General features: G+C 40.2%; 1 protein-coding gene across 1 annotated transcript in view; it reads left to right on the top strand.

The window, feature by feature from the left end:
* Positions 1–4,615: 4,615 nt before the first annotated feature.
* The window catches only part of LOC308688262 (B-cell receptor CD22-like), a 50,847-nt gene continuing 31,781 nt past the window's right edge, over positions 4,616–23,681 (top strand). Inside the window, exons 1-4 of the mRNA XM_081361219.1 lie at positions 4,616–4,651; positions 17,047–17,112; positions 17,469–17,804; positions 17,900–18,148. Of these exons, the coding sequence (XP_081217345.1) occupies positions 17,049–17,112; positions 17,469–17,804; positions 17,900–18,148 (649 nt within the window). The 5' untranslated portion in view covers positions 4,616–4,651; positions 17,047–17,048. The remainder of the gene's footprint in view (positions 4,652–17,046; positions 17,113–17,468; positions 17,805–17,899; positions 18,149–23,681) is intronic.

The raw sequence follows: 23,681 nt of genomic DNA, 5'->3' as shown, positions 1-23,681 counted from the left end.
GAAGAACTTTGTGTGTGAACACACCTTTAGAGTGTCCATTCTGCAGGGAAGTGATGTTTCTCATTGCTTTTGTAGAAAGTAATGGTTTATGTTCATTAATAAATGGGTTTACCACTGAGCTGTTGCTTTAAAGGACTTGTGTGAGTAAATCATGCCCGATAATATATAGCAGTTTATTAAATGGTTTTAACTTTATTCCTTTTTAAAAACACATTAAATTTTAAAAAGGTACACAAGCCATTCAACCTTCTGTTTTGAATGAGTGCTTTAGAGCGTGTATTAAACTGGCTTATATTGTTTCAAACCATGTTTTGAAATTCTGATGCTTTGAGGCTAGAGGGCGATGAGCAAACACCTGAGCTGAAAATGTTGTGGGTTTTTACACATCAGGGGTTTAAAAAAAACCTTAAACACTCAATATACAGATGTTTCATAGATACTATAAGATATAATCAATAATTACAATTACACAAATCCAACATAAATATTGTATATGTGGCATGAAAGGATACACATTTCAGGGCTTAGGCCCAAGCAGTTTGCGGACTACGCCACAATGGGACTTACACCCAAAGAATTAACTATTTTGTTCTAACCAGGCACTCAAGTTCATTGATGGATAGCCAGAGACAGTGGTCCAGTACAAAAATAGACATTTTTATTTTCACTCCAACAATGATTGAGATTTCATAATAAACAACATGCACTGTACACCAAATCAAATAACAAAACACTCAATATTCACTCCACTCACTATACTCAATTCGCAACGCACACACGAGAGAGAAGGACAATAGGGCGGAATCTTAATAGTGGGAGGCTAGTGGCTCGTGCAATGAGCATCCATGAAAAACACCCCAATCACACGTGTCAAATTTCACATACACCGCAAGAGAAATGACCACACTTGGTGAACACGCAGCCACAGCACACCAAGGGACCCGCCACCGCAAGGGGCACTGCTCCCACTGGCAGTTCTCAACACCTGGACAATGGTCAGACAATGGAAGTTAAATGAAATTACACACAAAAATTACAATACACAATGTCTAATAAGCCACCCATTCTAAAGCCCAAGGTGATAGGGTTAGCAATATGAACAGAGACTCAATCACACAATAAATCAAAAATAAACAATCAAACCTGGACAAAAATCACATAGAAAGGTCAAAAAGAAATCACAATTAGGCCAATCCTCTTGGATATCAGCAGCAAGAAAAGGCCTCCATACAAGAGTTAAAAGAAATAAACAAAACAAAATCAAAATGGTGTCAGTCCATCAAACACTCTCAAACACTGATTCACAACAAAGACAGGAAGAAGGATCAAACAGTGTTAAACAGGCAACGATGTAACATGCTAGCCAGTCGCCTGTTAACTTGAGCTAATTATTAAGTTCAATACTCCTTGGTCCAGTGTGAAAAGGCAGTCGGGTACGACGTAAATCCGTGAACATGTAACATGAAGAGTATAAGCAAAGCAGCAGATGTTCAGCGTCAATGTAGCCAACTGGCGGCCGCACCCCGGGTTAAATAGCACTCCCTAAAATGCACAGGATGTCCATTTACAAATATGTCCCACATTAACCATTCAACTATTACTCAGTATAGCAACATACCTATGATTAACAGCGTTACGTCACAGGCCCTGAGCTCTGATCGCTGATCGCAGGGCGCACACTCAGCTGGTGAAAGGGCTGCTGCCGCACTGGGGATTCTATAGCACAAAACATTCCCTATAAGCCCACGTTATAGAGTTAACAAGTGGAATGAGAACAAAGCTAACCATACCTGCGGCGCTACGGTAGACAGATAACCAGGCAGACATCAGGTCGCTGGGCAGGTAAACAAGACAAGTCGCATACCGGTGACATCATTTGTCAAGAGAAAAGTCCCAGTTTATAAAGGGGTGTAGCCCTTGCGATTGGCTCAAAGTTAACTGCCCAGAACCACTCTCAGCTGCAGCAAATTAAGCGTCACTTAGGGAGGCATGAGCCAGTCAACTGCATCCTGCTACATATAAGTAAGATTAATTTAAAATTAAAACACAAATAAAACACTAATATTAATCATGAAAGACTTCTCTTGTATATTAAGTTCTATAGTCTTTAAAATATCCATCAGTGCACAGTAAATTCCCCAGTGTTAAACTAACACTGCTCAGAGCACATATGGTCCCACTCTACATGGTGTTAAAGTAACACTGAAGCAGTGTTAAAGTTAATGAGATAATTAAGTGATTAATTGAGTGATTGATTGAGCATTATTGAAGACACCTGATGTTAATAAGCAGAATCACTGAAGGAGAAAATCTCAAATTGTAAGCCACCGTTATGGTGATGGGTGTTTGCTTTAGTTGGGCTCTTGACCCTTACTGTATATTATTAACTTTAGACTTTGTTTGTCTGCTGTTATTGATTTATAACAGTCAAATGAACAAAGAAAAAGTGTGATTTGATAGTGTTGGTTATGTTTTGACGTAAGCATGCTGTGATCTGAAAAATGAAACTTATTGAGATACTTTGGTGTAACTTGTTAGCAGCAGCTCTGTGATTCTACAGCATATGATTATCAGCATTTTTCTTATAATCCAATATATTTAATAAACATTGTTCTGTTATTTAGAAACACAGACATCAATAATCAGCCAGTGAATCTCAACAATGGTGACAATAATAAAGCATGTTGCAGTGGCTGCCACCAATCACAACTCATTAATGGCTCCCATCATGCATTGCGGTATGAATAAATTATGATCTAAATTGTCTATGTAATTTACTTTTCCTAATTGAATATTCTGCTCGTTACCATTGTTGAGATGCATGGACTGAATCTTTATGTCTGTGTGTGCCTAAAAGAAAGATTTAGAAAAAAAAAAAAACTTTTAAGAAATGCTTTATATTATATCTAAAATTCTGGATATTTATGCAGAATCACAGTTATGCTGTAACCAACAACATAAGTCAAAAAGTTCAAATGATGATTGTCATAACATAACCAACACCATCAGATTTCTTTTTTTCTTTGTTCATCTGGCAGTTATAACTCAGATACAACAGCCAAACAAAAATTAAAGTTAATAATTTAAGGGTCAAGAGCCCAACTAAAGCAAACACCCATCACCATAACGGTGGCTTACAATTTGAGATTTTCTCCTTCAGAGATTCTGCTTGTTATCATCAGGTGTCTTCAATAATGCTCAATCATCACTCAATTAATCACTTAATTGTCTCATTAACTTTAACACTGCTTCAGTGTTACTTTAACACCATATAGAGTGGGACCATATGTGCTCTGAGCAGTGTTGATTTAACACTGGGGAATTTACTGTGTGTGTTGAAGGATTTTTCAGATATTATCAATAAATTGTGTTGTATTATTTAGCTTGTTCCTGGGTCTTATCTTTGCATTTACATGCATTTGACCAGCAGATGTCCTCAGAGAAACGCTGAAACGGGCGCTCGAGGTCCGCGGCGATGTCGGCCACCCATCTGACCCATCTTGAAACACGGACCAAGGAGTCTAACGCATGCACGAGTCAGAGGGTGTCTACGAGCCCCCACGGCGCAATGAAGGTGAAGGCCGCTGCCTGCCGGCTCAGGTGGGATCCCCCCTCCCTGGAGGGGGATGCACCACCTGCCCGTCTCACCTGGTCCGCTGGGGAGGTGGAGCGAGAGCGCGCGTAATGGTACCCCGAAAGATGGTGAACTATGCCTGGGCAGGGCGAAGCCAGAGGAAACTCTGGTGGAGGCCCGCAGCGGTCCTGACGTGCAAATCCGTCGGAAATGTACATAATGAAACATTTTCCGAAAAAAACGATATATATATATATATATATATATATTTATAATACTATATATTATTACCAGATATAAGTAATTAACGAATTCAAAGTTTGGCAGGAACAGAGCCAAAGTAAAGCGAGCCGAGAAAAACACCGTAATTGCACCGAGAGGAGGTGAGGAACGAGGAATCAAGGTTCATCAAATGCACAATCAAGCAACAGGGCTGCTGTAATCAACAAGGTAGACATAACTCTCTAAATGAGATTTGTGATTCAGGTCAAATGATAATTATGTCAAAACATAACCAACACCACCTGATCAACTTTTCTCTTTGTTAATACGAGAGTTACAACCCAGAAACAACAGCCAAACAAAATCTAAAGTTAATGATTTAAGGGTCAAGAGCCCAACTCAGGTGTCTTCAATAATGGTCAATCATCACTCAATCAATCAATCACTTAATTAGCTCATTAACTTTAACACTCTTGAGTGTTAATTTAACATTCATATTTTAACACTTTAACACTCTTGAGTCTGGAGCCATATAAACTCCCAGGAGAGTTCGTTTACACGGGAGTTTTTGCTGTGTATGTTCTTGGTCCTATAGGAACTGGTTAAATATGAATGTTTAAAAACATGCTCATGAGCATCTCTATAGACTGACATAAAGTTTATCCAGTTTAACTTTTGTTTTATTACTTTAGTCTAATGTTTTCTCTGATGTTGCTATGTCACTGTTTAAACTTTGCTTCCGGTGTCAGCACTATGAAGTTTCATATCCTCATATTAAATATAAAATGCTGACCACATAAAAACCCAATGCTGGTTTCAGCCTGTTCATTCGTCATTGGAGTTTTGGTGAAACGGGTAAGAGCATCATTTACTAATCAATCTTTAAATTCAAATATGTTATAGGGGAGACTGGGGCTAGTTGTCACACAGTCACTATAAGGTTTAAGGTCAAAAGTTCTAGTGGGTTTGCATGCTATAACATTACAAAAAGTGTGACAGTAGCTGCAAACCACGTCATGCATGTGTAATGAGTCAAATGCTTTTATTTTATTTCATTTGTTGCTTTTATTATCAACTTATTAAATATAACACCCAGCCTGTATATTATTACTTCCAGAAAACAATGTGTGAGGGTGTTATGGAAGTGCTTTGGTCTTTAACGGGGGTGCTGAAGCAACTGCTAGCCCCTTCCTAGCACGGGCCATGCCCAAGTCTTTAAGCTGTGTCTCTATACAGAAAGTTACTTTTAAAACGAAATCTACCTTTAGAAATATTCACTGGAGTAAACGTGTGAAAACTAAACCCAGTTTGTCTGTGTGAATACTGTACGTATTCACACACATTTGTACTAATTGTTCTGATTTTATGAGATAATATGCTGTTGTTGATTTAAATATGTTATATGATTTTTCCAGCTCAGTGAGTAAATATCCTTGTTACGAAGCTTATTACGAAGACCAACATATGCTGTTTTTCATAGTTGGTGTCATTACTTCTTACTGTATAATGTAAGATTAATAAGGGAATTAAGATCAATATAACTCAAAGGGGATTGAATTACAGGGAATAAGAACCGAATTATTATGCAAATTATTCAGAATTAATATTTAACACTTTATCAACTATTCGTCCACCGATAAATTGAGATTAGGGTATTTTATCAATTCTAGACAGAATATTATCCCGTGGCCTACGGTAATAATATCATAAAGTTATGATAACTGATTAATATGAGCAAGGTAGCAAAATCTACAGTTTAAGGCAGTAACTTGTAAGCACACAGCACAAGACGCTTGTATGTAAAATCAACCAAGACTTTATTGAACTACTCTAATACACACAAACTAAACTAACACGAAAACACACAAACATTCATTCAAACAGTGACAGATGTTATTATGATGTTATTAACGGAGGGTGAATGGAGTCCCAAATGTCTAGCGTTAGACACTATTTCTTGACCGCAACCTGAGAGAATCAACCTACTAGCACTTTAATCTTAGTTCGTTTTCTTAATAAGATTTGCACCAGTTCACTTCAGCCAGAATTAGGAGAATTGTGTACTTGCGTTTAGATGCTCCTGAGCGCGTGCGTTCCCTGTGACGAAGTTGCTGGAGAGGGAATCTCTTCGGCGCTGATTGGCTGGCAGTCGGTTGATGATGCGTTCTGAGGGACAGCACTCGATGGTGAGTGGTTGGTTGGCTTTGCCGGGTGGCGCTTCGTTCGCGGGATTTCCTGGATTGCGTGTTGCTATGCAACGGAGTTTCCTCTAGGGCTGTCAACGAATATTCTAAATTCGAATATATATTCGAATAGTTTTAAAAAACAGGAATTCGAACGTGAAAATTAATATTCGAATGTGAATTTCGAATATGGAAAAACACGCCCGCGGAAGCAGAGGCGCGGCTGTCTGCTTTGCGAGTGGGCGCACGCGCTGCCTGAGGGACAGGTCACACGAGTCGCACTGTCTAGCACAGCGTCACTGCTGAAAATTGACAGTGCACTAAAAAGACAATGGAATAAATTGCAGTCAGTTTTTCCTTTTTTTAATACAAGCACCAAGAATGTAAGTAGCCTTTTTCTTTTTTAATAGCACTTTATTTTTTATGAACCTCAGGGTAAAATTTCTTTGTCACATTTCTCGGAATTGTGTGCCTCATTTTATTTAACGTTAAACAGAAAAGTTCCATGTTTACCACAGCACAGCTCGCTCGGAGCGTTCAATGTCGGTTCTATACTGTAAAACTTCAATTAATGTTAATAAATTTGTTTCAATCACTGAATAAAGCCTGCTATATTTGGGACAAGAGTCGCGACCTTAAATTGCTCGCACAAAACTCTTGATCAGCACTCAACATGTGCTTATTGTTGTTGTTAATTTAAACCGTTATGCGCAGAGACAGCGTGAGCGCGAGGGCGAGAGAGAGAGAGAGAGGGAGAGAGGGAGAGAGGGAGAGAGAGAGAGAGAGAGAGAGAGAGAGAGAGAGAGAGAGAGAGAGAGAGAGAGAGTGCCTGCGAGTGAGCGAGTGAGCGAGAGTGAGGTCTGTGGTCTTGGCCATTAGTTTATTTACTTGGTTTTGTGTTGGTAATACATTGTCAAATATGTTTAAACTTAAATTTACTACATATACAAGTAGTTATGTCTCTTTGTATTAATTTGTCCTGTTATTGAAGTAATGCGCGTCATTGACAAAATGCGCAAACAGATGTTCGAATAGTTCGAATATTCGAGTGTTTTTTAGAGGGAATATTCGAACGTCAATTTTTGAGCAATTTTGACAGCCCTAGTTTCCTCTGAGTCTGGAGCGACTCTGAGAGGGGTTTCTTTGACGAAGTTCAACGAAGGATCTTACGGAAGAGTTGATGAGTTTTGCGTGAGCTCTTGGTGGTTTGAAGAGTATGTAAGCATACACGCTGGACAATGGAAAGGTCAGCAAGAGCAAAAGTCACTGCAAAAGCGAGGCACAAGGCAGGCAAAAAGCAAGGCAAAAAGCAAGGCAAAAAGCAACTCATAGCTGCTTGTCATTGGGTTATAAGCGTGTCCATCTGACCCGTCCTTCCTAGTGCGACAGCCAATCAGATATTGTCTTGGGCGGGACCTACGCCCCGTTTTCCGGTTCTTGCATGTAATTAGCGTAAAGTCCACATGATCACGTGTGCCCAAACTCCTGAGAGTTTAGTTAAACGCTTTAATAAGTAAACTTAATAGTTTAAATATGGTGCATCCTACACACATCTACTTTATATCAACATTCTAGAAATCATTTACCCATCAAGTAGGTACCAAAATACATATACTTCCCATAGTGGAGGTGGAACTAAATAAGGATTTTGCTGTTATAAGTGTTTAACACACAAAATTAACTTCAGTAATATACAGCATACATAATACAGAGAATACACATGTATGAGGCAACTTCTGGTGATTAGTTCCTATAACTGAGGTAGAAAACCTTACAAATAGGCTGTAATGAAAGTTAAACACACAGAAAGAACTCCACAGGTTACATAAAATATACATGATACTTAAGATATATGTGAGGTAAATACTGGTGATCAATTCAGCTTATTGGAAGCAATTTTGAGATCGTTGTTTGTATTAAACCACAAGTGGGTTAATTTCAGTCTATTGGTTTTGGAGACAAAAGTCTCTGGAATTTACAACTGCAGAAAGGGGGGTGTCCTCTGGTTTAGGGTTTGTGGTGATTCTGGGCCATAAGAATGCTTTAGCATCCTTCGTTTCCTGATAAGGCTGTGGATTTATGCATTGGGGTCACCACAGGGTTTCTTGGCCATTTGGTCTTAAGTTTGTGGAACAAAGAGGAATCTTTTCCTGCTGTCCTGGCATCGCTGGTTTGAGATAAGACACGCACAACACGGGAAAGGGGGGTGACATCTCCTTTAGCCATCTCGGCACCATGACTGTGTTTTATGACTTACTAATGATTCACTGGGGAATCGTTCCGAACTGTGGAATGTGGTGTTGGGTTAATATGAAATGGACTGTTCAAGGATAATCCTACAATAATCTTAACCCACAAGACTATCTTCGTGACTATTATAGTGTACCTATAAAGTATTTGTAGTTCAGCCGGCAACTACATGTTGTCATGTTGTAAATAAGACTACATCTTTACTGTAAACCCCTCTATGTTGCGGTTGCTGTTTTTTGGCTTATACCAACACAACATCATTGCTATAGTAACCACACAGTTAAACCTTGCAGTAAAAAAATGGCCATATTCTGACAGTAACATACCATTTTCAATTAAAACAGTAACATACCGTAGATTATAGCAAAGAACTCTAAATTATTTTACCATTAATTTACAGGTCAAAGTTTTACAGTGCAATGTGGATATTCCGGAAAATAAAAGAGTGCCACTGGCAACACAAATCAGATCTGAACAGTTGCAATACTTTTTATTTAGGGGTGTAACGGTTCACAAAATTCACGGTTCGGTTCGATATGATACACTGGTGTGACGGTTCAGTACGTTTTCGATACAGCAAAAAAAAAAAAAAAGTAATGCCAGAAAAATGTCCTTGATTTTTTTTAATCCAAACTAATGTCACGGGGTGACGATTAAGTGGAACTGCCCCGCTCTATACTTGTTTCCAGGGGGAGCAAGTTCGATGTAACACCGGAACGGTTCCGGGTCTTCCTGTGTAAACAGTCTGACGGAGCTCGCTGATTAGGAAAACGAGTGACAGCTGGGCGATGAGCAGAGATTGAGCCACGAGGGGGATTATAAAAGGATCCGGTTGATGGGCAGGAAGTGTGGTCCTTTTGAAAAGTTCTTTTGTGCAGTCTGGCAGCGAAGTCTAAGTTTTGTGCTGGAGTTTTGGGGTAAGAAGTCTTTTGGGCGGACGCAGACTGGAGGAAATCTGTTGTTGTCGATTCACTGATCACATTCACTTCTGTGGTTCTGTGAACATAGAGAGACTGCCCTCTGCCATTAAATACTGCCATCGCTGCTTTGCGGTAAGAAGATTCAGTTGCTGAATGTCAAGTCTTCCATTCATCACGATTGTTCTGTGAACATAGAGAAACTGCCCTCTGCTATTGAATGCTGTTGTCGCTGTCCTGTGGGGAGAAGGCTCAGCTGTTGACGATTGAAACCTGTATTCATTTCTGTGGTTCTTTGAACATAAATAAACTGCCCTCTGCTATCGAATACTGCCATCGCTGCTCTGAGGACTGCCCTGTTAGTGGAAGTGGCCAACACCGTTCTGTGGGGAAGAGAGCGACTGTTGCGACTCGACGGTTGTGGAGGGGGAGCTGCCCCCAGCTAGTGAGTGTGTCCCGTGGAGGGAACGAGAGAGTTCCTCGGTGGTCATCTGCGACGAAGTGCTGGAGCGCGGTTGACGCTTCCCCTGCCCGATCCTCCCCTCTATCCCAAAGAGAGGCGACACTCAAATAATTGATGTTGTCCTGTGAGACGAGTAATCCCCTTCCTTTGCTGTCAATTTCCCACTAGCACGTGCTCCAGTACTTACCTCCAGCCGAAGAGGAGTCGCGGTGTAAACCCCTGCCAGTGCCTGAGCCATTACTTACCTCCAGCCGAAGAGGAGTTGCTGTGCAAATCCCTGCCAGTGCCTGAGCCATTACTTACTTCCAGCCGAAGAGGAGTTGCTGTGCAAATCCCTGCCAGTGCCTGAGCCATTACTTACCTCCAGCCGAAGAGGAGTTGCTGTGCAAATCCCTGCCAGTGCCTGGGCCATTACTTACCTCCAGCCGAAGAGGAGTTGCAGTGTAAACCCTTGCCAGTGCCTGAGCCATTACTTACCTCCAGCCGAAGAGGAGTTGCTGTGCAAATCCCTGCCAGTGCCTGGGCCATTACTTACCTCCAGCCGAAGAGGAGTTGCTGTGTAAACCCTTGCCAGTGCCTGAGCCATTACTTACCTCCAGCCGAAGAGGAGTTGCTGTGCGAAACCCCTACCAGTACCCGCCCCATTACTTACGTCCGGCTGAAGAGGAACCACTGTGCGAAACCCCATCAGTGCTTGCTCCATCGTTTACCTCTGGTCGAGAGGAACTGTTGGGTGAACTACCCACGCGACCTGCTGGATTTAAGTGGAGATTGGACTTGTTTTTAACTAAATAAAATATACGTTTTTGATCAATATCTTGTCTGGTCTGTCGTGTCTCTGGGTAACTCCTCGAGGTGGTACGTTGCGAAGGGGAGGGAAGTCCACCCCGACCTGTGACACTAACATCATAAATTATGATTTTTTTTTTACTTTGAGCAATGATGGAGCTATACTTGACTCTTCTTTGGAGCATATAAAACAAATACAGCTCCTTATAAAAAAAAGAAAAGAAATGTAATATTGTAGTAGTAATAAACAAAGGTTTATTTTATTTCAGATTAACATTTGAGGGCAGCAATTTTATTCATAATGTCGAAATAAAACCAACGTTACTTGAAAGCACAAGGTTTGTTTCTTCCTGGTTTCCACGTCAGTTCTGTTTGATCCGTTAATAACGGAGAATGTGAATGCTTCTCACTAGATCTCGCAGCAATGTTATTACTTCAGTGGCGAATTCAAATACGTTCTGTACTGGATCTCTTAGCGCTGTGTAATAACAGTGTCGCTTGATCAAGATCGGCTTGCGCTGCATTGGTCTGATAACTTATAAATGGTCCGTGAAGCACAAAATAACGAGTAACGCAGTTTCGTTCCACTTTCATTGCGTTTGTCATTTGATGTTGGGCAATGTTGTGGTCGCGCCAGCATCTCTTACATTATGAGCGCGCTTGCCATGCGCCTACATTTGAAATAACGTAATTTTGGTCTGCAGGAAAAATGCTCCAACCCATTCGTTCAGTTCCAACCATTCCAGCGGTTCGTTCGGTTTGTAATGCATACCAAAAGCCTTGTACCGAACGGTTCAATACGAATACGAGTATCGTTACACCCCAATTTTTATTGCACTAATATTGCTTTAGGGCCCTATTTTAACGATCTGAAACGCAAGTATCAAACGCGAAACGCAAGTAACTTTGTGGGTGGATCTCGGGCACTGTTGCTATTATACCGGCGGGATAAATGACTCTTGCGCCCGACGCAAATCTAAAATGTGTTGGTCTGAAGTAGCTTCATTATTCATAGGTGTGGTTTGGGCGTAACGTGAAATAAACCAATCAGAGCGACATCTCTCATTCCCTTTAAGAGCAGGCACGCTTGTTCCATGGCGGATTTCTATTATAACGGTGGATTTGCCATCAGCGGTTCACAGCCGAGGAGACCAACATTCTCGTCAGGGCCGTAAAACACAGAGAAGTGACATTGAATGGGGACGGGAGAAACCCACCCAAATAAGCTTCGGTTAAACAGGCGTATGATAATTTGGGTAAATGTGTAAGCTAGATTTATGCCTATTTTTTCACATCTTCATGGACTCAACAATGATTTCCTTTGTGTGGTAATATTTTTCCTTGTAATTATGTATGGTTTGCAAAAATGTGAACTGCTGCGTCTGTGTGTTGGTGAGAGAAGCAATGTGTCAAGTCAAGTCAAGTCATCTTCATTTATATAGCGCTTTTAACAATGTAGATTGTTTCAAAGCAGCTTTACAGAGATAAGCGTATAATTTAAGGTAACAGAGATTGTTTTGGCTTTATAGCAGAGTTAAGTTATTTCCATCTAAAGTTAGTTTTAATTGATTTGCTTCTGTCGCAATGATCATTTGTTATTAAATTAGGGGCCGCTAAGACGACACCATTCTCTCTACACAGACTTTAAACGCGATCCTGTGAGGAACGCTGATGGCGTTCACATGCGCATTTAGAATGGGTTCTATAGTTATGTGCGTTTGAATATACGCAGGTTTGGAATTCCCTACAAGCCAAGCCTAAACAAAATACTTGTCTTTCCCTATAAATTTTGATAAGGAATTATATTTTATTTGTTGCTTTGGGGTAGGACCGCGAGACGAATTTTCCCGACAACGCCTTATCTGTATAGTGGTAGAGGGATCCTCCATAGGGAGAGACTAGTTGGCACTTCAGCACTGCGTTGTCATCGGTCCAGGCGAAGGTCCTTCGTCAGATCTGGATACGGCCTGGATCCGGCAGGCTGCAGGAAAACCTCGGGATAAACACAGACACTAAAATTAGCATAGATGCCATTCTTCTCATGATGTAACGAGTACATCAGGATTTTTGGGAAGTGTTCCCGGTTCCGGCTGACCTACTATATGCAGCCTAACATTAAATTATAGAAGTCTATAATGTATTATGTGAATGCTAGGTCAAAGAGATGTGTCTTTAATCTAGCTTTGAACTGACAGAGTGTGTCTGCTTCCCGGACAATGGTAGGAAGACTGTTCCAGAGTTTTGGTGCTAAATAGGAAAAGGATCTACCGCCAGCAGTCGATTTTGATATTCTAGGTATTATCAACTGGCCGGAATTTTGAGATCGTAATAGACGTGAAGGACTATAATGCGTTAAGAGCTCGCTCAAGTACTGCGGAGCTAAACCATTCAGTGCTTTGTAAGTAATCAGCAATATTTTAAAATTGATGCGATGTTTAATAGGGAGCCAATGCAGTTTTGACAGAACTGGGCTAATATGGTCATACTTCCTGGTTCTGGTAAGAACTCGAGCTGCTGCGTTTTGAACTAGCTGTAGTTTGTTTATTAAGCGTGCAGGGCAACCACCCAGCAGAGCATTACAATAATCTAGCCTTGAGGTCATGAACGCATGAACCAATTGTTCCGCATTTGTCAATGAGAGCATATGACGTAATTTAGATATATTTTTAAGATGGAAAAATGCAGTTTTACAGATACTAGACACGTGAATTTCAAATGAAAGATTGGTATCAAAGAGCACACCTAGGTTCCTAACCGACGACGAAGACTTAACAGAGCAGCCATCGAGTGTTAGACAGTATTCTAGATTATTATGTGAGGAAGTTTTTTGTCCAATAATTAGAAACTCTGTTTTTTTCAGAATTTAGAAGTAGGAAATTACAAGTCATCCAATTTTTTATATCCGCTATGCATTCCGTTAATTTTGTGAATTGATAAGTTTCGTTAGGTTTTGAAGAAATATAGAGCTGAGTATCATCGGCATAACAGTGAAAGCTAATGCCATGTTTCCTAATGATATCTCCTAAGGGTAGCATGTACAGAGTGAACAGCAGCGGTCCTAGTACTGAGCCTTGTGGTACGCCATACTGAACTTGTGATCGATGAGACATCTCATCATTTACTGCTACAAATTGATAACGGTCAGATAAGTATGATTTAAACCATGCTAGTGCATTTCCCGTAATGCCAACATAATGTTCTAATCTATTTAAAAGAACGTTGTGGTCGATGGTGTCAAATGCAGCACTAAGATCGAGTAACACTAATAGCGAGATACAACCACGATCGGATGATAAGAGCAAATCATTTGTGACTCTAACGAGAGCTGTTTCTGTACTATGGTACGGTCTAAATCCTGACTGGAAATCCTCGCAGATATCATTTCTTTCAAGAAAGGAACACAGTTGTGAGGATACTGCCTTTTCTAATATCTTTGACAGAAAAGGTAGATTCGAGATCGGCCTGTAATTGACTAATTCTGAAGGATCAAGTTGCGTTTTTTTAACAAGCGGTTTAATCATAGCCAGCTTAAAGTTTTTTGGTACGTATCCCAGAGACAAAGACGAATTAATGATATTAAGAAGAGGATCTATGACCTCTGGAAGCATCTCTTTCAGTAGCTTAGTCGTCATAGGGTCTAACATACATGTTGTAGATTTAGATGATTTAATGAGTTTAGTAAATTCTTCCTCTCCTATAACAACGAATGAATCAAATTTTTCCTCAGGGAGACTACAATGCACTGCCTGATGCGATACTGTAATAGACGGTTGCATAGTTATAATTTTGTCCCTGATATTATCAATCTTATAAGTGAAGAAGTTCATAAAGTCATTACTGCTGTGTTGCTTGGAAACTTCGGTGCTTGAAGCTTTATTTTTCGTTAGTTTAGCCACCGTTTCAAATAAATACCTAGGATTATGTTTATTTTCTTCTAATAGAGTTGAAAAATAAGCAGATCTAGCAGCTTTTAAAGCCTCTCTGTAAGTAATTGAGCTCTCTTTCCATGAAATGCGAAATACCTCTAGTTTTGTTTTCTTCCAGTTGCGCTCCATTTTTCTGGCTGCTCTCTTAAGGGCCCGAGTGTGCTCGTTGTACCACGGCGTTGGACTATTTTCTTTAATCTTCTTTAAGCGCAACGGAGCAACTGTGTCTAAAGTGCTGGAAAAGAGAGAGTTAAACGTTTCTGTTGTAATATCGAGTTCTTCTAAGCTATCTGAGATGCTGAGATGATGAAACTGATTAGGAAGATTATTAATAAAGCAATCTTTAGTAGCAGAAGTGATAGGTCTCACATATTTGAAACACGGAGTCGGCTTTGCAGCCTTGGCTAAATGCAAATTACACGAGACTAGGTAATGATCTGAGATGTCATCGCTCTGCTGCAGAATTTCAACGGCATCAACATCTATTCCGTGTGATAATATTAGATCTAGAGTATGATTACGACGATGAGTAGGTCCTGACACGTGTTGTCTAACTCCAATTGAATTTACAATGTCTTTAAATGCCAATCCCAATGCATCTTTTTCATTATCGATGTGTATATTAAAATCACCAACAATTAGTACTTTATCTGCAGTCAATATTAATTCTGATAGAAAGTCCGCAAATTCTTTGATAAAGCCTGTATGGTGCCCTGGTGGCCTGTATACAGCAGCCAGCACAAATCTCAAACGTAATTTATCGTTTACACTATATATTTTTACATTAAGCACCAATGCTTCAAAAGAATTATATTTAAAACTTGATTTCTTAGTGGTTTTGAAACTATTACTATAAATTACAGCAACACCACCCCCTTTGCGTTTCAGACGAGGCTCATGTTTATAACAGTAATCTTGCAGGGTTGATTCATTTAAAGTAATGTAATCGTTTGGTTTTAGCCAGGTTTCTGTCAAACACAGCACATCTAGGTTATTATCTGAAATCATATCGTTAACAACGAGTGCTTTTGAAGTAAGCGATCGAATATTCAGCAACCCAAGCTTTAGCATTTGCTCATCTGTAATATAGCTGTTTTTTATTTGTTGAACATCAATTAAATTTTTAACCTTAGTTGGGTTTAAACGTTTTTTGGATTTCCAAATTCGGGGACCAGACACAGTCTCTATATGATGATAGCTAGGTGAAAGAGGCTCTATGTGATGGGATTTATCTGACCTTGGTGACGTGAGGCCGCTAGCAGACAGTCGGTTAAGCCAGTCTGTCTGCTTCCTGACCTGAGCCCCAGATTGTCATGTTTGAGCTCTAAGACTATGAGCCATATTACTAGAGAGAAGAGCAGCACCATCCCAGGAGGGATGAATACCATCTCTTTTCAACAGGTCAGGTTTGCCCCAAAAACTTTTCCAATTGTCTATGAATTCTATATTATTAAGCGGACACCACCGAGACAGCCAACCATTGAGCGAACACAATCTACTAACTATCTCATCACTCCTGCGAACAGGAAGGGGGCCAGAGCAAATTACAGTCCTTGACATCGTACTTGCAAGTTCACACACCTCTTTAATATTAATTTTGATGATCTCCGACTGGCGGAGTCGAACATCATTAGTGCCGACATGAATAATGATCTTAGAGAATTTACGATTAGCATTAGCCAGCACTTTTAAATTTGCTTTGATGTCAGGCGCTCTGGCTCCCGGCAAACATGTGACTATGGTGGTTGGTGTCTCTATTTTCACGTTCCGTGTAATAGAATCGCCAATAACTAGGGCACAATCATTCTCAGTGGGTGTTTCACTGAGCGGGGCAAATCGATTTGTTATGGTAATCGGAACGGAAGAGTGGTTTTTAGATCCGCGACTATAGCGATCCCTCACTGTCACCCATTTGCCCGGCTGCACGGGCTCTACTTCAGCCGGAACCACGCCATGTAAAGTGTTCACTATTCTATGCGCATCCAAAACATCTAAAGCACTAGCACTCTTACTATCCTCAATTAAAGTTTGGATGCGTGTTTCTAATTCTGAAATCTTCTCTGTCAACCTAACTGTCTCCTTACATTTATCACATATAAATCCTATATTGTCGACAGAGAAGCCTATGCTAAACATGTGACATGAAGTGCAAGTGACAATAACAGGACAAGACATTACTCACCGTGTTTGTTGACTGATTCTTACTCACCTGAGCTTTTTATGAACTCAAAGGCGCGGACGCACGAGAGAAAAATAAATAAATAAAATAGCTGAGCGCACGGGTGGCGCGTTAGCAGGCTAGCGAATTACTAGCGTTTTGTGCTAGTAGTACTAATAACAAAAGCTAGCGATGTCAGGTTAATCTGAGATGTTGGGTAAAATGTAGTAGTATAAACAACTAGAAATGGTAGTAAAATGATGGTTCAAAACAAAGAAATATAAGGCTAAGACGGAGCTTACCGCACCGAAGCACACAAACACACTCACAGCAGGCAGCGAGGCAGACAGGAGCAGGAGCGTTGTGCACACGCTACATTATGCCAAGTATATTCACCAACAATACTCTCTTGCCACAGATTGGACATTCATTTTTTTGTTTAAATACATAATGGGGATACATAATGCAAGGAGTGCAAGCACTTTGAGCACTGTAACTAATTTCAGAAGCGCCTTCAGTGATCTGATTCTGGAATCAAGCCTGATTATTTTGTTGATCTTGCAGTGATGTCAGTCAGAATGGCTCCTCCTCTTCCTCTGATACTTCTGCTCATGATTCCTGCATTTCACGGTGAGCTACAAGTTCATTTTAACTTTAGTCAATCATCCTTTTGAACCCCCTTTCACATTTTTTGTATGAGTCAAAAATATAATATTAAGCAAATTTTAGTCTTTAGTTTAATAAAAAATTAAAGTTCATCTAAATGTTTCATTGTTTCCTCCAAACTACAACATATCAAGATAAAAATCAATGTACAAGTTATGTACTGTAAATCACTAACTATTATTTAAATTGTGTTGCAATGTTGACAGTTCATGTGTTCCAGGGAAAAAAGTAACAGCGTAAAGATTTGGAACTACATGAGGGTAATTGTAAAATATTTTTTTGTGTGTGTGTGTAAACTATCCCTATAATCTGTGTTTCAGGGGTTTCTGGTGCTGATTGGGGTGTGAGTTACAGTCCTTCACACATCTGTGCACTAAAGGACTCAACAGTGATAATGAGATGCACTTATACATACCCTACTGGATATCAGATCATGAAAGTGTTCTGGACCAAATACGATAGCGGTTTCGAGCCACCAGATCTGTCTGAGGACCCTGAATACAATCAGAGGCTTCAGTATCTGGGAGATAAACAGCAGAACTGCACCGTCAGACTGAGTCATGTGACACTGAAGGATGAACACATGTACTATTTCAGATTCATCACTAATAAAGACAAATGGATTGGTAAACCAGGAGTGACTCTTACTGTCACAGGTGAGTTTGATGAGGTTTATCTCTTCTGTGCATTATGTTGAATAATAATCAGTGTATGACAGCAGCACTAGATATAATGTGTGTGTTGTGTTCAGATCTTCAAGTGGAGTTTCCTAAGAGAGTGACAGAGGGAGATTCAGTCACTCTGAGATGTAAAAGCAGCTGCGCTCTGACTGACAGAGCAACATTCATCTGGTACAGAAACTCACAGCCATTGACTGAGAGAAGAGACAGAAACAATGAACTCCTGCTGCAGTCAGTCAGAAGAGAGGATTCAGGCAGATATAGCTGTGCTGTAGACGGACACACTCACATCTCTCCTGATGTTCAGCTCAATGTCACGTGTGAGTATGTGTTTTATGTACTTCAGTGTTTTATTTAACAACGTATTTTCGTTGACGATTCACCCCTACTAGTCATAAGTTTTAAATGTAAGAACTGATTTTCCTGCTAAAACAAAAGCTTAGATAAAATTCACTGTACAATAAAGCAATAAAACGCACCCTGGACAGAAGATCACAAAGAAAGAGCACAGGACATTGTCTTGTCCAAACTTTTCTTCTGCCTTATCTCTGCATCCCATCTCCCTCCTCCCTTCTCCCTTCCTCTCCTCCTGAGTCAAGTCACCAAAAGTAATAATGTCTATATATCACATAATGATGTATCTTGTAAATCTATTGTTTTTCCTTTTCATGTTTGGTATCATTTTAAATGTCTCAGTTTAAATGTCTAAATGTCCGAAACCAGGCGTTACCCCCTGGGGTACATGAATTGACCCAAAACAACTCAAAAAATATTGGTATAACCCTTTTGTTCTGGTCTAAGTATTTAAGAGGAAGTGGCAGACTTTGGGAAGACTTTGGGAACCTGTAACCAGGAAAAAGCCCATGCAGTGCTGTGTCAGTGTTTTCTCAAGTCTTACACTTGGAACACACTCACACACCCCTGTGTGTCTCTGTCAGGAATGCATTGCTTACTTTTAGAGTCATCTTTGAGTAATTGATGTCATGTATTATTTCTGAATTGGCTTTTAATCACTTGTGTATTTGGCATGATACGTTTTTACCTGACAAATAAATGTTACATCTTGATTTATTCTAGTACAAAAGTATTTTGAAATCATTATTCGTAGTAGATTAATGTGTAGTCTGGTGTTCCCGCAAATCTCTGTCCAGGATAGATCACACCGAAGGCACTATGAATGGAGCATGGGGCACATCATTAAAGAGACCTTCCGATTTCTGACTATCACTGACTTAGCACGTTGCATCTTGCGACTATTACAAAAAAATACTCCTTTAGGGAAGCATGGGCAACTGCTTAAGGGTAAAATAGTTTGCACTGCATCCTCTGACTGTTTCAGAACTGGCTATGTTTGTGATCGGGAGCGCACATTCGTGACGTGACGTCTCAAAGCGACACCGGGTCCTTAATGAATGAATAATTAAAATATGGGATACCCAGAATAATCAAAGATCAAAATTAATTCATAATCAATATTTATGAATATTTTCTAATAAGAAACACAATCTAAATTTGATTATCATTTGCAATTGAAGTCAGATTAAGTGTACAGCTAAAGTAATATTGAAACTAAATTCCAATAAATTAAGTGAACTTCACTGGAGCGCTGAAAAGACATACACGCATTATACCTTCACCAAGACCGTTGGACTCAGTCTTTGGGCCAATGGGTGGTCTTTAAATAAATTAAGATTTTTAAAAATGTTTTTGAAAGAAGAGTCTTATGCTCCCAAGGCTGCATTTATTTGATCAAAACAATAAATAACATTGTGACATTTTTAACCCTCTGGGGTCTGAGGGGTTTTTGGGGTCCTTGAGATGTTCTGACATGCCCTGACATTTGTGCTTTTTTCAGTTGCTTATAAACATATTAATGGCAAAGGTGTAAATTCACTCTATTTAGCACAAACAGGGCTACCATAATATGTGAACAACTTGCATGTACATGTTTGTATTTTTGATAGAATAATGTTTATGCATGTTTTTTTCAAAAACAAAAAACTAAAGTTTCTGAAATAAGGCCATAAAACACATTCTAAATATATGTAATGTAAGATATTATGTATTCTGTAGTGATTACAATTTAGCTCAAAGGAATTATTAATTAATTTATAGGGAATTCAAAAGAGTCACTTATTACAACCGAGCAAATGACTCGTTCGCGGTTCATTTGAACTGGCTGCAATTATCAACTCTGCAACGGATATAAATATCCGAACTATAGTGAAACACTATATAGTTAGCAAGGTAACTTAGATCAGAAGTTTAAGACATTAAATTTGTAAGCACAATAACACAAGTAATATTTCTCTTTAAAATACAAACAAGACTTTATTGATTATTCTAACACATACAACTAATATCTAACACAGACACACACATTCATACGCGTTGCAGAAAGAAAGAGAGTAAGGAAAGATTAAGTTTTAAGAGTGAGTTTAAGAGTGAGATGATGTAATCCCAAGTTTCTATGCACTTATAAAACACAACCTGAATGAACCATCAATCATTAGTTTAACCCTTTTATCGTTTCCTAGGTTATTAAATCAGTATCAAATACACCAGTTCAGTTTAAGAGTCTGGAGGCAGTACTTGCTTGTCTTTGCTTTTGGGGATTCCCTTTTGTTGGGTGTAAAGGGTTTTCCCGGTCCGTTCGTTGGCTGGTCTCCGCGTGCCTGATGTCTGGGTCACGTGGTCAGTCACGTGGCGTGCTGGCGGAATGAAAGTCTTTGTTTGAAGCTGGCTTTGCAGAAGAAACGTGGCTCGAAATCTTGTCGCAAAACTTAACTTAGAACCGAGACTCACAACGGAAAAGAAAGGAAACTAAGAAAAGAAAGGAAATTGAGAAGAGTAGATGATGGCTTGAATGAAGCTGTTTAACCCATGTTCTTCAGATCTTGATTTGGGTTATTTCGTCTGCGCGTTTTACATGGTTACTTGTCTGTCTTAGATCTTCATCTCCCGCTGCATTTTTGGTTCTGCACTGAAACTCTACTTTGTTCTGGTGTTAAGATTTTAAACTCAAATGTCCACCCAGCCTCCTGGATCAGTTCTAACCAATTAGACACTGTCTTTGTTTAGGAGGTGGCGTTCTCTTCACTTCTTATCATAAATCAAGCTTATCTGTGCTCTCCTTACTCTCTAAGCTCTAGCAAAGAGTACAGAGGCCACAGCTAAGACATTATTACTATTATAAGAATCCGAAACATTTTCCACAGATTTCAATCAAGCCATCCTTTGAATTAAGAACATAAGATCATATCGATATGAAACGCAACACATTTTCATTCAAAAATCTATCAATTATTACAATTACATGAATTGTATGGCATCTAAGCATATCAGATACACCCATCTATTGTAGGAACAATATAGAATCATGTCGTTGCATGATGCTTGATCTATAAGTCCATTGAAAATTGTTCTTGAATGATTTTATTTATGTTATAGGTAAAATCTCAGCTCTGTGGTTTGAAACGATTTTACACCCTGAGGTCTATCCGAGGTCCTTACGGGGGGGGGGAGTCTGGAATGTTGTGGGCTCGAGCAGCTTCTGCTGTTATCTTGATCGGGCTGAATTGTGCTATCTCTGAGCCAATCATTCTTTTCCAAGCTATCTTACATTGACCAGTTCTTTCTTTAGTTGGGCTCATCTTCTTTGAAGCTTGCATGGCCATAAAGTTCTTAGCTGGGGGTTTTCGTTGGTCAGCGGAGACTGGCTGGCTGGAGCCTTCTTTTATGGCTCTGGGGTTGGTGATTTGGTGTCTGGAATGTTCAGTTCTGTGAGAAACTATGTTTGAACAATTCACCTGGAAGATTCATTTGTGTTTGTTTCGCACTCAATCCTACATATCCCCTCTTCGTACGGCGATGTGTTAAGATGAAGACATCGGTGAACGCTGGAGAAACACGGGTAGAAGAAACAGACACATACAAAGCAAACAACAAGACAACACCTCCATGACTGGTCACTGTACTGGTGCAGGGCATTAGATTACTTAAGTATTAAAAGTTCAAGTTCATTCTCTCAATATGGTCTATTATATTGAGTAGAGTTTAAATTTTGGGATTGTTATTCTAATTTGTTTCGGTACGGTGATTCTTTGATCAAATTCTGTGATTACGTTTGTTTGTTATCTTCTCTTCTAAGTTGTTTCACGTTAAGACGTTTTACCTTTTATTTTCTGGTGAAATAATTTGTGGTAACAATTATGTGACCCATCATGCATGGAGCTCTCTGGCTCACATTCGTTTTAAGGCGGCTTACAAGTGTCAGGCGTGGTGCGTCAATCCTATTACCGTGACCTTGACCCTTAGGGGGGGTAGACATGCATTTTACCTAATACAAGAAGAAGGAAAGTTAAGGAAGAGGTAAAACAAAACAATTGAGTGTTCCTAGTATGGCTTATAACTACTGTTGTGCAGCTAAGGTGTCAGGTATCACAGGGTAATGAGAGGTGTTCTACTTGTTGGATGGATAGCTAGTATGTTTCCTATGGTAAGTGTAGCTAAGTCGTTAAGCTAGTTTCTGAAGTTAGTTTTCTACCTGTGGGGAAAACATGTTTGTTGAATGTTTTCCATGGTAGATGTGGTTAACCTCTACGTGTTAGTGAGCATGTTAGTGGCGTAGGGTAATGCATGTATGTATGTATGTATGGTCAGATCTGTCTCAGTCTGTTTGGCTCCCCCCCTTTTCTTGAAGGCTTGCCCACGTGCTTCTTGGCTTAGCTTTGATGAGCTTAGATGAAGGTTGGCTTGTTGCATCATTGCCTTAGGAAAGGGATCTTCTATGATCTGCTGGGGGTCAGTCCAGTAAGGCAGGAAGTTCTCTGGCAGACATTGGGAGGCAGTTTGGCATGGATGCGTGAAGCTGTGGTGCAAAACTTTGTCTCCGTTGTTGCACTCCTCTTGTGATGCCTTCTGGTTGTGACAGACTTTCTGACCTTCTGTGCTTACTGTGGTTACTGTAGCACACACGTGGTTCTTGAGTTTGGAGCTTGTGTGATGGTTTCTTTGTGAGTAATGGGAAGCCAGTGTGGTGTTTTCTGGTACCTCTGGGTGTTTGTCAGTGGTTGGCTGTGAGAGACCCCTCTGTTCTGTGTTGTTGTAGAACAGGTGGTCGTCATCTTCATTATGAAGGTGTACCAGATGATCATTGGTCTTCCGTTCCATCGCTAGTCATAGTGAATTTGACTCATCTTGTTGGTCATTCGTGTTCAGCTTGTTTTCTATGAACACTTTCATTTGCCTCATTAGTTGCTCCATGTCTTCTGAGGGTAAACTGTCTTGTTCTTGGGCACACTCAGTGTTGTGTTTGACTGAGTGGTGCCGAGGTGAGTTTCGTCGTCGATTACTCACATTGAATGCTTTTGGATGTGTTGGTTGACAGCCTTTGGATATCCAGTTAGGATTCCAGTTGTTTCCTTCTTGTGGGTTCATTGAGAAGCGTGGCTGGTCCCATGGCTTTTCCATGCGGTTGGTGTGGTAGCCGTCATTGGCCTGGGGGTCACGTTCTCTGTGCACCTTGCGAAGGACTGTGGTGTTGTCATGCCACTGGGTGTCTTCCAGTGCATAGCTTGTGTCTTGGCTGAAGGAGTTTGACACTGTGGATGTTTTCAAACCTTTCTTTGAGGACATCTTCTGTTTGATGTGGGCCTTGTGTGTCAGGTCACGTAGCTGTTGAATTGTCATTGTGTCTGGGCTGGCCATGAGATAAAGATGATGACTCAATCCAGGGTGCAGGTTTCTCAGGAAGAGGGTTTTGAAATTCACATCCTCTTCATGTTCAGGTGAGTTATGTGCACCAAAGAAGGCTTGTCGAAAACGGTGGTAGTAGGCTTGGGGAGTCTCGTG

This window comes from Scardinius erythrophthalmus (genome assembly GCF_964197995.2).
Source record: "Scardinius erythrophthalmus genome assembly, chromosome: 3".
Lineage (NCBI taxonomy): Eukaryota > Metazoa > Chordata > Actinopteri > Cypriniformes > Leuciscidae > Scardinius > Scardinius erythrophthalmus.
The sequence above is the reverse complement of the archived record's forward strand: the minus strand, read 5'-3'. Positions and strand labels throughout refer to the sequence as shown.